This window comes from Astatotilapia calliptera, chromosome 17 (genome assembly GCF_900246225.1).
Source record: "Astatotilapia calliptera chromosome 17, fAstCal1.2, whole genome shotgun sequence".
Taxonomy (NCBI): Eukaryota; Metazoa; Chordata; class Actinopteri; order Cichliformes; family Cichlidae; genus Astatotilapia; species Astatotilapia calliptera.
In genome coordinates, this window is record NC_039318.1 from 4,036,187 (window position 1) to 4,052,378 (window position 16,192).

Below are 16,192 nucleotides of genomic sequence, written 5' to 3' on the forward strand. Positions count from 1 at the left end.
AGTTACTGACTGAGATGTACAGTCAGTCTTTGAAGACAAGCAAAATGCAATTGCTTTGTCAAAGAAGTTGTTGTCAGACATGTAAACATGTCAACATCAGATATCATTATATAAGCTCTGCTGTCAGTGACAGAAAGGTAGTCATTGAATATTGTCCAACAGCAGATATGGATGCAGAGGTTTTGACTAAGCCTGTGAAATAGTTGAAAAATTTGCAGCTTATCCAAAAGATGTATGTTTAATGACACTCTGAAATTAATGCACGGATGAAGGGACTCGTCCTTCTTCTCAACCAGAAAAGAACCCTGCACCCAGAGGAGAGGAGGATGGACGAATGATGTCTGCAGAGAGAGATTCGGAAATCTATTTTTACATGGTATCGAGTTCAGGTTTGAGTACCACCTCATTGTGCTTGGGGTTATTATGGCAAATTGATTAAAAAGCCCCATGAGATCATTTGTATGCCACACAAACAACACAACAATGGATGACATCAAGGCAATGGTACAGTATACCTGCTGCTAGAGTGATGGGTCTGCACCTCACTGTTGGACCAAGGTGTTGGTTTGTGTACAGCTCTTTCGGTTGTTGCCAGGTTTCAAATATGTGTTAGACTTTTGTGAAGGAGCTGCTGTAATTATTATTCATCAATTAACACCAGTGACTGGCCAGTTGGCAGCAAGAAGGTACATATAACACATCATGGCATAGAAACTACTTGGCTGAAGTTAGAAAAAGATGGTCTTAGTCCACACACCCTGTCCTCCTGGTGTCAACATGTTCCTTAATTCTCCTCCACAGTGTGCATATGAGTATAGCCCTACCTTTCTTATCTATCTACACTCATTGTTTAAGTCTTGGTCCCACCCCCATCTTTTGTGTGTGTCTGTTTCCCTGTTTTCAGTTATTGTTATTTCTTCCTGTTTTTTGTACGTACTTATTTGACTCTTGAGCACTGCGTTTAATTAACTCCTTTTGTCTTAATCTTTTATAGCTGTATCTCATCACCCTGCTGTGGTCATTACATGAATATCTAAACGATGAAATCATGACTGACGCAATGAAAAAAAAGTTAGATTTAATATCATTAGTCATATAAACTGTGGTTTTTTTTTGTTTTTAATTTCTTTATTTTGAAAGCAGGACATGGTTTTACAGCAGGATATTAGTGTGTATGGAAGCAAACTCTGTTTATTGTCAGCATTAGAAACTGATGATAGGATCAAAAGATCCCGAATGGCAGATGGTTTTGGAGCATTTCCTCTGTGGTGTTTGTTGTGAACACAAGATTTTTTGAAAAGATCACACAGATCAACCACATAGATTTTATTTCGTGTTGAAGGACATGGGAGTCTGAAAGAACAGCAACAACTATACAACACTCTATGGGCAAGCACTTTGCAATGGTTTTAAAGAAAACCTTTCTCTCACAGGAAGAGATGTCCCTTTTTTGTAATCTTGTCCTTCCTGGAAACTTTTGCAATCAGAATTGTGATCTGAATGCAAGGTGGTGCCGAACACATTGTGCTTTGCAACAACTGCTATGTAAAGTTTCTACAGGCTCATCTTGTATATGTCAATCTTTTATCTGTTGACTTATTAATTTCTTTTGTGTTATTTCAGATATGACATTATATGTCATATCTGAAATAACTTGCTTGCTTAGACATCATATTACACGATGATGTCTAAGGTAAGACAGACAAGAGAAAAAAAAAAGAGCAGGTGGGTAGAAATGGGGTGATAGAAACAAACAGAAATACACAATGTATCACCAAGTCTTGCATCTGTAAGAGACAAAAAACACAAAAACAAAGCAAAACAAACATATCGCACCTGGAACGCAAAAAATGAGAAAATACACAGATGTATAAATCAACTTCCTATAGTGTGTGTGAGAGACAGAGAGAGAGAGTGAGTTTGAGTGTCTTGTGGGGTAAAGATTTATTTGCAGTTCTGAGGTCAACCAAATCCTTAAATTTAAGAATATTAACTCCTCAGCCTCCCTGGGAAAGTCTATACCAGGGTGCTGGAAAGGAGGGTCCATCCATTATTTGAACCTCGGATACAGGAGGAACAATGTGGTTTTCGTCCTGGTCGTGAAACACTGGGCCAGGTCTTTATCCTCTCAAGGATACTTGAGGGTGCATGGCAGTTTGCCCAACCAGTCTATATGTGTCTTGTGGCCTTGGAGAAGGCATTCAACCGTGTCCTGTCGGAGGTGCATAGGGAGTATGGGGTGTCCAGCCCATTGCTACAGGCCATTTGATCCATATACAACATGAGCTTGGCCTGCAAGAAGTCAGACTCATTTTCAGTGGGTAATAGACTCCACCAGGGCTGCCCTTTATCATAGATTCTGTTCGTAATCTTTATGAACAGAATTTCTAGGCATGGCCATGTGGCGGAAGGCTTTCACTTGGGTAGTCTCAGAATCTCATCTCTGTTTTTCGCAGATGACGTGGTTATGTTAGATTCATCGGGTGATGGCCTCCAGCTTGCACTGGAATGGTTCGGAGCCGAGTGTGAAGCAGTGGGAATGAGAATCAGCACCTCCAAATCTGAGGCCATGGTCCTCAGCTGGAAAAGGGTGGAGTGCTCACCCATGGTCAGGGACGAGTGGAGGGGTTTAAGTATCTTGGGGTCTTGTTCACTAGTGATGGGAGAAGGGAGCATCAGATCGACAGACGGATTGGTGCTGCCGCTGCAGTGATGCGGATGCTGTACCGGTCCATCATGGTGAAGAGAGAGCTGAGTGTAAAAGCGAAGCTCTCAATTTACCGGTCAATATATGTCTCTACCCTCACCTATGGTCACGAGCTGTGGGTAGTGACCGAAAGAACGAGATCGCGGATTCAAGCGGAAGAAATGAGCTTCGTCAGAAGGATGGCTTATCTCTCCTTTAGAGATAGGGGGAAAAGTTCCGCCACCTGGGAGGGGCTCAGAGTAGATAAGGATGCCTGTTGGGCGCCTCCTGGTTGAGGTGTTCCGGGCATGTCCCATCGGGAGGAGGCCCCGGGGCAGAGCCAGGACATGCTAGAGAGAGAGATTATATTTCTCAGCTTGCCTGGGATCGTCTTGGTGTTCACCCTGACAAGCTGGAGGAGCTGGCTGAGGAGAGGGAGGTCTGGGCTTCTCTGCTTAGGCTGCTGCCCCAGTGACCCGGCCCTGGATAAGTGGAAGAAGATGCATGAATGGATGGATAAATTTAATAAAAAGTGGATTCTCCTGAAGTGGCTTTATTTATGATCCTTATTGATTTTTTTTTTTTTTTTTGCAGAATGTATAATGGATAGGTGTGTCTACATGTTTCCCCACACTTCCACACAATATATCATTTAAGGGAGTATAATAGAACAATACAGAGAATTTGCTATTTTGCTATTTATTTAATTCATTTTCTGGTTCATTCAGAAGTTATTCCAAGTTACTTCCACAGCACAGTAAGTTTGCATCGTCTGCAAATAATATTATTTTCAAAGACTTGAAATTGCACATACCGTATGTGTCATGATCCTGGGTCCTTTTGACCCAGCGTTTTGTGTTTTTCTCTTCACGATTTTGGTTCTGCTCTTCCTCTGATTAGTGTTTACCCTGTTCCCCCCGTGTGTTCCTGTATCTAGTCCGCGTTTCTTAGTTTGTGTCCTTTCATGTGTAAGTTCCTGTTTTATTGTGAAGGTCTGCGTCTTATGTGAGTGTTTTCAGTTTGCCTCCCTAGTCTCGTCATGTTAATCACTCCCAGCTGTGTTTCCCACCTGTGTGTAATCTCCCTGTGTTCTCTGAGTGTATTTAAGTTGTATTTTCTGTCTTAGTAATTGCTGGTTCGTCTGTGTTGTTTCCCCTCGGTCTCCCTGCGTCTCTCCGTATGTATTTCCCCGGACCTCCCTGCATCTTCGTTTCTGGTTTGTTTTGTTAGTTTTACCCAGTTTAGGTTTTCCTGTTTCACCTTCACCCACGCCTTTGCTGTTTGTATTTTCTTTTGTTAAATAAATACTCATCTGCACCAGAGCTGCCGCATTTTGGGTCCTTTCTCCAATTCCACACGTCTGCCAGCGCGGTCGTGACAGTATGTCATTAATGTACAATATGAAAAACACTGGTCCCAAAACGGATCCTTGGGGAACCCCACAAACAACAGGTTTCAATTGTGACTTCATGGCATTTATTTTGATAAATTGTTTCTGGTTTTCAAGGTAACTGTTAACCAGTAATAACTCCACTCCTCTGACCCCATATGTGTATGGTTTGTTAAGTAAAAGGTTGTGCTTGATTGTAGTTAATGCTTTTTTTTTTTTTACCTAAAAAAAACTTTGACATCCATGTGTGGTTGTTCTTTTTGGGTCTAAATCCATACTGATGTCCATGTAGTACATTATTTTTTGTGATAAAGTCATACAATCTTTTATAACGATTTTTTTCCAGTATCTTAGAGAACTGCAGTAAAGAGATGGGCAGATAGTTTGTGGGAAGATGTTTATCTCCAGTGTTATATATTGGAACTACCTTTGCAATTTTCATCTTGTCAGGGACTAAACCATTTTGTAATGACAGATTCCACATCTAGGTAAATGGTTTCACAACACATCCAATAATATTTTAAATTAAATCCATATCAATGCCATTACAGTAGGTAGATTCTTTGGACTTAAAGGATGTAACTACAACAATATTTTCCTCTTCATCTACTCCCATCATAAACACTGAGTTTGCTACATTAATATTTTTAGTTTTAGGAGGGTGTGCAGTTTTTACAATTTCTTTCAGGGTCCTGGGTCTCGTGACACAGTCTTTTGAGTTTTCTGGTATTTTGATATTCTTTGTTTATGTTTCACTGTCATTTAGTTGTCCAAAGTGCATTCGAGGTTTCCATGTTAGTTCTTTTGTTGATGAGGTTCCCCTTGTGTTTTCACCCCTGTGTTAAGTGTCCCTCACCCTTCAGGTGCTTAGTTATGTCCTTGCCTGATTTCCAGTTTCCCTTTTCCCTTCTGTATGTGTGTCTGAGCAGTGTTCGTGCTCCTCGTCAGACCACCATGTTAAGTCCACGTCATTGCCTGTCTTGTGTTTCATGTTGTCTCATGTCATGTCTGTGTCTTATTATGGTTCCAGTTTTACTTTGAAGGGGTTCCATCTTCATTGTTTTAGTTCCACTTTCACTGTGGCTTCATTATGTTCATTCTAGTCAGCTGTTCCCTCATGTGTTTCCAGTTCTCCTGATCACTCCTTGTGTGAATTTACTCTGCGTGTTTCCATTTGGTCATCCTCAGGTCATCCGTTGTACTTCCCCTATGTCATGTCATTGTTTCTAGCATTTTTCACATGATTGTGTTCAGGGCACGTTCATGTCTTAAGTTTTGGTTTTTCCTCACAGTTTTTATCACGCTCCTGCTCACTATCATGTTCAGGTCAGGCATCATTGTTGTCACACTTTTGGCATAGTTAATTCATGGTTAGGTTAAACAAATCTATATTGAAATCACCATAAATAAATGTCATTTTCTTGTTGTTAACAGGATTATACATCTTCAGCATTTCCTCAGTGAACATTTTTATACATGATCCAGGGCTCCGATAAATGCAGCTGATTTGCAGATTCTTTGACTTTTCAGCTTCTGTTTCAATAGTTATGCACTCCATTATATTATCCTCTGCTAGTGACAGTTCACTGATGATTCTACTTTTTTAATTATTGTCAGTATACAAGTCAACCCCTCCTTTTTTTTTATTTCTGTTGATGCAAAATGTGTCATAGCCATCAAGCTTTACAAATTTTTTTGATCCCCATCTAACCAATCTCTGAAACTGCAATGACAGTGAATTTCTTTGAAAGCTATGCTAGATAGCCTAGGATTTTTAAATGATTTCAATTGAGGTTTCTACTATTAAAATGTATGATCGATATTACATTATCCATTATTATATTTTGATTAAACTGCTCATTTGATCATGTTTATGGGTATAAAAATTATTTTCAGGGTCTATATCGTTTTCCAAGCCCCAGGGTCTGTCCGTATACTCAAAGGGTTTTAGCCCTACATCCATTGATTTTCTATTCACAAAGCGTATGATTATAGATGGTTTTCCATTATTATTTTTTCGAGGCAGAGAATGGCAAGCCTTAACATCTTTACTATTAATAGTAATTCCCTTGCCTCTGAAGAAATTTACAATTTGTTGCTCCAAAGAGTCGATATACTGCTCTAGCTCTGCCACTCATGACTCAAGTAGAGCAATTTTTTTGTCCTTTCCTCATTTACCTTTTGCAGTTCTTTAATCTGTCCCATCATATCCAATAGCAACTTCTGTTGTTTGGAGATATTAGAAAGCTCTCCTGACATTTAATTTAGAGGTTTCTCAGTTTCCTTAGAGACTTTGGTGGCATTTTGTATGTAGCCCGATTAACATGTAAAAGAGTTAACCTTTTTAGTTGTTGGTGGCCGTTGGAGCCTGGTCGTGGTGTCTGCTGGAGGATCCTGGGCCTAGAGAAAGATCCCACCCAACATTAAAGTGGTGGGTGGGTTCTTTTACATTTTGAAAGAAGCCCTTTTTCTCAAAATTCTGACTTTTTCCCTCAGAATTCTCACTTTCTGTCAGAATTCTGATTTTAACCTCATAATTCTTTATTTCTCGGAATTCTGACTGTCTTTTTTCTCAGAATGCTCACATTTTCACAGAATTCTGAGATTAAAGTAAGAATTCTGACTTTTTCCTCATACTTTTGGCCTTAATCTCAGAAAGAAAATTGGGGGGGGGGGGATTGAGGGCTGCACCATTCAAAGTCTTTTTTTGGACACCACTCAAACAGCCAGCAATTTAAGGTGAACATGCAGCTAAACCACAGAATTCAGCAAGCTAAACAGCATACACACTACCCCCAAAACTCTAAAACCAAGTCCAGCCAAGAAGGCAGAAATGGAAATGGGCTTTTAGACTACTATGACCTGGAGGACTGAGAACCTACAGTAAATGCAACACTGACTACTGACTATTAAAATTCCTTAAATACCAACAGGCAGAGTAAGATCATGTTAGACCATAGCGAAGAAAAGAAAAGAAAAGATGGACAAGCAGTACTGAAGAAACAGCGGGACAAAAAAGGACAAGGTGCAGGGCTTACACAATAAAGAAAATAGAGAAAAACGCAAACAAGAGAACCAGTAGAACAAGGTGTAAAACGGACCTAAAGGGGCCCAAGACCACAACCAAAATCAGGAGGAGTATTTTGCTGTTAATGTTTCAGAACTAAGCCCACTCACAGATAACAAATTGGCTAACCTAATGTTAACTCAATTCTTCAATCTAGCTCTAATTGTCCTTACAAAAGGTAGTGTGGTCTCTCTCTGTTAAACAGGCAGGCAGGCAGACAGGCAGGCAGGCAGGCAGGCAGGCAGACAGACAGACAGGCACGCACGCACGCATGCACACACACACACACACACACACCAGAAGGTCAGTCTGTCAAAACCATAATTACAGGCTGTAGATGAAGACCAGTTAAAATTTCACTGGAGCAGAATGTTAGAGCCCTAACAGGGCCAGCACACTGGTAAGAGCACTCAGTTTTTCATTACTCATCAAAAATTTGAAATCCGTTTAAAAGAAAAATGTCCATATCCAACAAAAGGATCACGATTTGCTGTAAAATCTCAAATTTCATGTTCAGCCCCTTTGATCCACTGCATTTGAAATTAATTCATTTTGTTTGGACTGTATTTTATTTTATTTTTGTCTGTGGGCTTGTTGGTGATTTCTCTTCCACAGTTTCAGAGTGCTCCTTCTCAGTTCTCTAGCTGTCGTCATGGTGATGCTCAGCTATGCAGAGCCTGAATACAGTTAGCAGCTTTGAGGAAAGAGGCCTTTGTTACCCTCAACCCCCATTACCTCCTATTCTGTCCTCCCCTTTTCTCACCCTTGAACACTTTCTGTTAATGTCAGCTTCGTCTTCAGCAAAATAAAATCGAACCTCGGTCATATGCCCAGCAGCAGCATTTACCAAATACACCAATATAGCCCCAGTATGGTCCAAAAACATATATGCAGTAACATTTCTCTTTTCATGAGATATGTAGTATGATTTCTTAGGTTCAACATTCAATTTGATGTTTTTGGACTATTTTGTATTAAATGAAATGAAGGCTTTAAATTATTTCCAAATTATTGCATTCTGGTTTTTCTGTACATTTTTTATACATTTCTTGTTTGGCAACAAACAAGAAATGCGCTGAAGCCATACTGGAATTTAATTTGTAATAAACAGTCATTAGAAAGGAGTCCAATCTAATTTTAAAGCCAGAGAGCTGGATTTACTGTAAATTCTCAGAAGCTCATCCTTTACATGTACTCAGTTTTCTAGGACATCAATCAAGCGTCTTACAAAAGTGCTAAGTTGGGTCGAGATCTGGTACCTGTGAAGGCAACACCATTTCATTCACATCATTTTCAGTTCAGTGAGAAGTACACTACACACTGCCTCAAGATAGAAATTCTTTATCATATGATAAAGTCTAAATTCTGTTTCAACATGCTGTGCTCCTTCATTCTAGTACAAAATGTATGCTATCAAGATTTTGTGAGTTTATCTATGGAGAGGGTTTTCAGCCATGCTGCTCCCATGGAGTACTCCAAAATCCTAACTGCAAATTGCTTAATGTGTAAGACACTGTGCATTGGTCAAGGGAAGCAACAGTGCAGGTCACCAGGAAATAATGTCAAAAATAAAAAAATATGGCATGAAAAGCACAGATAATCTCTGCAGTGGTCATTGTTTTTAACACTCATTTTTCATGTCTGCTCTTCATAAGTACTTTATGTTTCCCCACAGCTGACTGACGTTCCAATAACAGCACAAATAAGAGCACAGTCTGCCTGTACCACATATTTTAGACACTGTCTGAAAAGAGATGTTCTCTGCAGGGAGACAGACAGTCTGCCGTCTACCTGGAGTTAACACGGTACCACTGCTGTCCCTTTAAGGGGGCACCTGGAACCAAAGCTTGCTAGCAAAATGCATCATTCAGCATAACAGCCACTAGATAGACCTACTGGAGGGTCCCAAGGTTTCATGCATTTTATATAATTTGTCATTATCTCAATATTCTTATCAACAGTTTCTGTATAACCGGTTGACCTGCAGATCTCAAACAATGGCAGTGCCTGGACAGGAAGTAAGGTCATCATGCAGGCATCTCACAGAAATGATCCCAATGATGGCGCCTTTCAGAGCTATTGTCAGTGTCTTTCTTGGTAAAAAAGATAAAATCTTCACTATTCTTAAGAGGGGTAATGTTTTTGATGTCATCGTGTCCTTTTGTGATGTAACTTTGTGTTCTGAATCATCAAGGTTTCTTAAAAATATCTATAGTCCCAAGAACATGAACAATCAGATAATCCCCCTATGACCAAGTACTTAGTCACGGTGAGAAGGAAAAAAATCCCTTTTAAAAAGAAAAAACCTCCAATAGAACCAGGATCAGGAAGGGGAAGTCATTTGGTGTGACTCATTGGGGACTGGAAAAAGACCACCCATCCATCCATCCATCCATCCTGCTTATCCAGGGCCAGGGGGCAGCAGCCTAAGCAGAGAAGCCCAGACCTCTCTCTCTCTCGGCCATCTCCAGCTTATCTAGGGAAACACCAAGGTGTATCATTGGCTGTGCAAAAACTGAAACACTAGATACAGAAAAACACAACCTGAAACTAGAAACTTAGAACAGACTAGAAATAACAAAGAAACCGAGGGGCACAAGGAAACACACAGCAACAACAACGACATCAAGCAGAGGAAGACAGAGGACTAAATACACCCAAGAAAACGAAGGGATGAGAAACAGGAGGGAAACGCTGCTGGAATCAATCAGACTAACAAGAAAGGGAAACAAAACTGAACATAATGCACACAGGCCAGGAGATTTTCAAAATAAAACAGGAAACATGAAACACACAGTAAGACACAAGAGAGACACGACTAGGAAACAGATGAATAAACATGGAGACTTGGCACACATGATAGACATGACAGACTACACAGGGAAGCAGAAATGGGAACAGACTAAAATGAACAAAAGCCTAAGAACTAGAAACTAAACTGAAACTAAATGCCACATGAGAGAATAAGAAACATAGAAACACTGAGCCATGAACCCAGTACAATGACACTTCTGCCAGCTGGCTACACCTAGAAATTATGTCCATGAAAATACTGAACAGAATCAATGACAAAGGGCAAGTCTGGCAGAGTCCAACACTGACCAGGAATGAGTCCGGACCAAGCTCTTACAACGATTGTATAAGGATCGAATGGCTGAATGGAGAAAGATAGGAAGAAAAAAAAATGTAAGAAGCCGTCACTTGACCCAGCTGTCTTACCCTTACTCCCAAACTGAGATTATTGTACTCGGAACAAAAAAATGTAAAAATATAGTGTCCAACCAGATGCTTACTTTAGATGGCATTACCCATCTCCCCAAGATATGTTCGGTGATCATATTAAACAAATCTCTAAAACTAGAAACATCCTGTTCATGCATTTATTATTTCTAGGATGGACTATTGTAATTCTGTATTATGTGCTATGATCCACTTTAAATCCTGACTAAAACTCTTCAAATAAACCATTCTTTTGCAAGTGATCATATAACTGCTTGACATCTACTCTAAGAATTTTTGAAATAAAAGGAAAACAAATTAGGATGATGAAGAGAGATCTTTCCACAAACCCAGCGACAGACAGAAGACAAGATATACATAATGTCTCAGGAAATATCTAACAACAAAATGTTTAATACAATTGGTTAGACAGATATAAAATCTACTCACTCAGTTAAGCGTGTCAGTGTGTCATATACAGTATATGCTATATAAAATTTTTAAAGTATGACACAATACAAGCACAATATCAAAATAAGGCGTCAATAAGAGATCTTGCACCCACATCCGGTTACTATGTTATGTGTAAGAAAACTTCTAAAAGTGCTATGCTAGCGCTAAGTGCTAAAAAAGTGTCTTCATTGTTAGATGCAGGAAACATAATTAATAATAATTTGACAGTTAGCTGAAAGTGTATGAACCCATGATGAATCCATGACAGCCCCCCCCCCACACACACACACCATGACATGAAAGATATGATGTAGGTCACAGAGGCTACAGACTCATTATGGGGCAAACCAAGTCTGGATTGAGGGGGGACATGGTATAGGGAGTGCATATGGTTGATTCCCACAAACAAACTAAATGACATACTGTATGATAACTAAAATGCTATTATATTTTTTAGAATGTTGTTTCTGCATCTAATTAATTTTTACTCTTTTATTTAATATAAACTTTGTTTACTTAAATTACATCTCAGGTCAATTTTTGTTTTGTGTTCACTCTAATGTTTTTTACTCTCAGGTCTCTGTTAATAATAATCTTTATAAGAGTTTTATTCATTTATTTGTTTGATTAACGATAATAAGAAGGCAGAAAAACGGCAAAAAAAGACGCGTGGATCCGAAGGAGGGAAGTATCGTCATCATACCATCCTCATCTTCAGTGTGTGTTTCGGATAGAGTGTGCGTGTGTTTCATTGTGTTTGTGCGTCTCTGGTGTCTTTCACTCCGACGCGGGCTGTTTTCCTTGGGACTCTGACTGAAGATGTAAAAAGAAAAAGGGGAAAAAGTGTCTGTGTTATCAACCTTGTCTTCAAGCAATAGAAACTTTGTTTAGCTGTTTTAGCTGAAATTAAACCGAAGCGGATCGTCGTGAAGTCGTTTTGCGTTCATTTGGTGTGAAGAGGAGAACTCCGCGTTCATCTGAACTCAGGTCAGTTTGATCAAATAAATGGAATTTTAGAGATTTAAAAAAAATCGCAGACAGTTTTTATAAAAATCCTCAAAAGGCAGTCGTGCAGTAACTTAAGTACTTTATAATATGAACAAGGACTAACCAACCGATTTCACCGAACAGGGAATCACCGAGAAAATATTTCATTAATAATTTGAAACCTTTTCTATAAGTAGTCTTGTAAGGCGCGACCGTTAGAAATGCGAGGACTTCTCTTTAAGACTGATAAAACACATCTGAGAGACGAGTTTCTGAACCCAAATCAATTTCTGGGCTTTAAAGTTTTTTTAAAGGATGTTTGTTCGCTTTTGAGCTACAAGACACCAACATTTTTTCCATTTCCTTTATAAAAGCTATGCGTTCAGTTTGCAAGAAAAATCACCGTTTGCAAATAAATTATCCGTCTAAACAAAATCCTCAGTTAGTTTATGATTCTGAACAAAAAATAGGAAAAAGATATCACCATACCTCAGTGCATTTAGAGCGTTCAAATCACCAGAATGCTAGTTAGGTTACAGTTATAATTCCAATAATTAAACAACACACACACACACACACACACACACATATATATATATATATATATATATATATATATATATATATATATATATATATATATATATATATATATATATATATATATATATAGTCATATGTTGTGATATGCTGCTGTTTGTTTGTTTGTTTTTAAGCTTTTTTTTGGGGGGGGGGGGTGATGACAAATAGGTAAAGGATTAGTTATAAAGTAAGTTGTAAACAAAAAAGATTCTTTTGACACATCAGGAATGACAGATTAATCATTTGGTGGTTTCTTTTATTTGGTGTTCCATATATTTTTGGTTAAATTAAATCAAATCCCAGACTCAAGAAAGCAAAGTTTATACAGCTGCACAATTCAACATTTCTTTTTTATTTAATGATTAAAAGGTAAATATAACAAAATATACTGCAATGTTGTGTTGTACTGTGTTTTAGGCATTCTAAAGCTTCTATCCTTCTCTTAATACATCAGATTGAAGACAGACTTGAGATTTGCTTTTCATTTTTGTTTTCATTTGTTGCATTTTTTTAACTCTAAAATGAAAGATTTTCTTACAATATAGATTAAAAGTAGTTTAGTTTTTTTCTGATCTTTGCTTTCAAACCAGCTGATTAGGAGCAGCTAGGTTGATGAAGCAAGCTTTGAATGTCATCTGAGGTTTCATTATCTTATGATTCTAAAGGATACTTTTAGTTGAGTATTCGTATGGACTTACAGTTTAAATGACTTGAATTTAAGTTGCTTACTTAAGATTAGTCTCTTTTTTGCTGGATCATTGTTTCATCACAAATTGAAGTGACATTTTTTGTTTGTTCTGGCTCTCAGTGAATAGTTTCTAATCAAAGTGCATGAGAAGGGTTCTGTAGAAGAATATTTCTGTAGTGTAGACTCTGATTTAAGACTATTTGTTGTCTAATATGCTGATGTGAGACCAGTTATTAATGTTTTTTTCTTTCTCTCTGTAGGGCCATGTCACCATTCAGCTGGACTCTCTCTGCTGTTCTTCACAGTTACTACCAAACATGAAGGACTGAAGTCTGAGGACACGGTGCCCCCTGCTGGACTAGTGCTGCAGATGGAGGCCATGGCTGAGCCCAGCTACTCTGATCTGATTGCCAAACACTACAATTACACCGGCAAGTTCCGGAAGACGGAGCAGGACTCAGGTCTGAAGGCTGATTCTGTGATCTTCATCATTGTGTGCTGCTTCATCATCCTAGAGAACATCCTGGTCCTGACTACAATCTGGAGGACCAAGAAGTTCCACAAGCCCATGTATTACTTCATTGGGAACCTCGCACTGTCTGATCTTCTGGCTGGTGTCGTCTACACTGCCAACATCCTACTGTCAGGTGCCAATACCTACAAGTTGACACCCACCCAGTGGTTCTTCAGGGAAGGCAGCATGTTTGTGGCGCTGGCGGCCTCTGTCTTCAGCCTACTTGCCATTGCCATTGAGCGCCACCTCACCATGCTGAAGATGAAGCTGCACAACAATGGGAACACCTTCCGCGTCTTTCTACTCATCAGCACTGTGTGGATGATCGCAGCCATTCTAGGTGGTCTGCCGGTGATGGGCTGGAACTGCATCCAGAGTATGACACAGTGCTCCACCGTGCTACCACTCTACCACAAAGCCTACATCCTGTTCTGCACCACTGTCTTCAGTATCATTCTTATGGCCATTGTGGTGCTCTATGCCAGGATCTATGCATTGGTGCGCACTCGTAGCCGCAAACTGGTCTTCCGCAAAGTGTCCAATGGTCGCAGCAATGCCAGTGCAAACAGTAAGAGTTCAGAGAAGTCAATGGCACTCCTGAAGACAGTCATCATCGTTCTCAGCTGCTTCATTGCCTGCTGGGCACCACTCTTTATCCTCCTGCTGCTAGATGTGGCCTGTGAGACGCTAAGCTGCCCAATCCTCTACAAGGCAGAGTGGTTCCTGGCACTTGCAGTCCTGAACTCTGCCATGAACCCACTCATCTACACGCTGACCAGCAACGAGATGCGGCGTGCATTCCTAAAGACACTGTTGTGCTGTACTGCCTTCATTCGACCACGCACCAAGCTCACAGGACCAATAATGGGGGCGGAGTTTAGCCGCAGCAAGTCTGATAACTCCTCTCATCCCAACAAGGAGGAAGTGGAGTACTCACCGAGGGAGACAACCGTAGTGTCCTCGGGGAATGTCACCTCATCATCTTAAACATGCAGGACAAACAAGCAGATGTACAGGGTCAGATGAGGAGTACGTGTTTGTACACAAAATACATGTGAACTCTGCCATGTAGCCAAGTCACGAAACCTCCAGCTGACCAGGACTCACAGACTTTCAAACTGATTGGAAAGTAAAAGAGGTCCAGACACTGTTTGTAGTTCCAAACCGTCATGTCGCAGCACCTACTGGAGAGTCAGTGGCTGTAACTCCTGTAGGCTGGGATGGATTGTGTTTCATCTCATCTGCTTAATGTGGATCATTGTGGTCCTGCGTCATTCAAGACCTGGTCAGAACATAAAGTGCTTCTTCAGATTTTATACAGATATCCAAACATGCTGATACACAGCATTTCTCTGCAAAATACACTTTACCAGACAGTCAAAGCATGATAAAATAGTGACTTATTGATGTGTTTTGATGCATCAAGGTTAATTTTACTGAATAACACTTACGACATACATAGAAAGTGATCCACATAGAGGAATCAGACTTTATACTCACCCTCTAAGAACAACTAGAACATGTAGCACTTACTATCAGATGTTTAAAATATGAAAATGAATTAAAGAAAACTGTCCTCTATCCCCTTTTACCTTCCCATACAGGGACGCACTTATGAATGCAGAGCTCAGCTGCTTTAAACAACAGTTCATTTTTCTTTAATCGTCATGAATAAATCTTTTACCAATGCTTTATTATTGTTCTACATATGAAGTCTACTCTGCTCAAAAAGAAAAATAATATTGAGGCAAACTTTACTTACCTATTAAAAAAATCACATAAGTCATGATTATAAATAAAATCAGTTTGTTATTTAAACAAACTATTTTTAACCCCAATTTTCAATTAAACTGTAATTGTATTTTCCTGTTAATCATAAGTAACTTGCCTTCCATGTATTTTAAATTAAATTTTAAAAACCTCAATAAGGTGGAAATGTTCAGATAAAGGGTCAAATATAATTCATTTGTCAACTCTTTGTATTTATTTACTTTTTTTAAAAAAACATTTTGATCATTTTTGATCTTGTCAAATTTTCTTTTCCCAAAATGATGCGATTCTGTCAGAATTTTGTTTCTATTTTTAGAATTTTGCTTAATTTTAATATTGTTATAGAAATGAAATGGTCTTAAAACCACAATAGAGCCTTACCAAAAGTGGCTTGAAAAATAAATAACTAAATAAACAAATAATCAAATAAAGAAGTCAGAAGTCCAAATTTGTTCAATCTATAATAACAATAATAAGAAATAATAAAGACAAAGCACAGAAACGTTAAACGTTTTTTGTCTTGTTTTGTCTTGGTCATCATAAAAAATGTTTCTTTAAACCATCACCAATATTGTTATTTAGACTATTGAGTTTATTGTAGTATAAAACAAACAAAACATTTGGAACGTTAAATATTTGACAAAATATTGATATAAAAAATTATATTCAAAATACTAGCCTCATCTAAAACCCTTCAATAAACACTATCTATTAAAAAAACCCAAATAAGATAAAAAACTATTTTTTGTCCAAGAAGCAACTGAACTCTGAATTCATGAATGTTTTTGATGTGACAAGAATTAACTGTGCAAAAGTTGTAGAAAAGTTTGGGTCAG

General features: G+C 38.8%; 1 protein-coding gene across 1 annotated transcript; it reads left to right on the forward strand.

The window, feature by feature from the left end:
* The first annotated feature begins 11,502 nt into the window (after positions 1–11,502).
* s1pr1 (sphingosine-1-phosphate receptor 1) lies at positions 11,503–15,861 on the forward strand. Its single transcript, XM_026148329.1, has 2 exons — positions 11,503–11,802; positions 13,333–15,861. Exon 2 carries the CDS (start codon positions 13,443–13,445, stop codon positions 14,571–14,573), a length of 1,131 nt encoding a protein of 376 aa, XP_026004114.1. The 5' UTR covers positions 11,503–11,802; positions 13,333–13,442; the 3' UTR covers positions 14,574–15,861.
* The last annotated feature ends 331 nt before the right edge of the window (positions 15,862–16,192 follow it).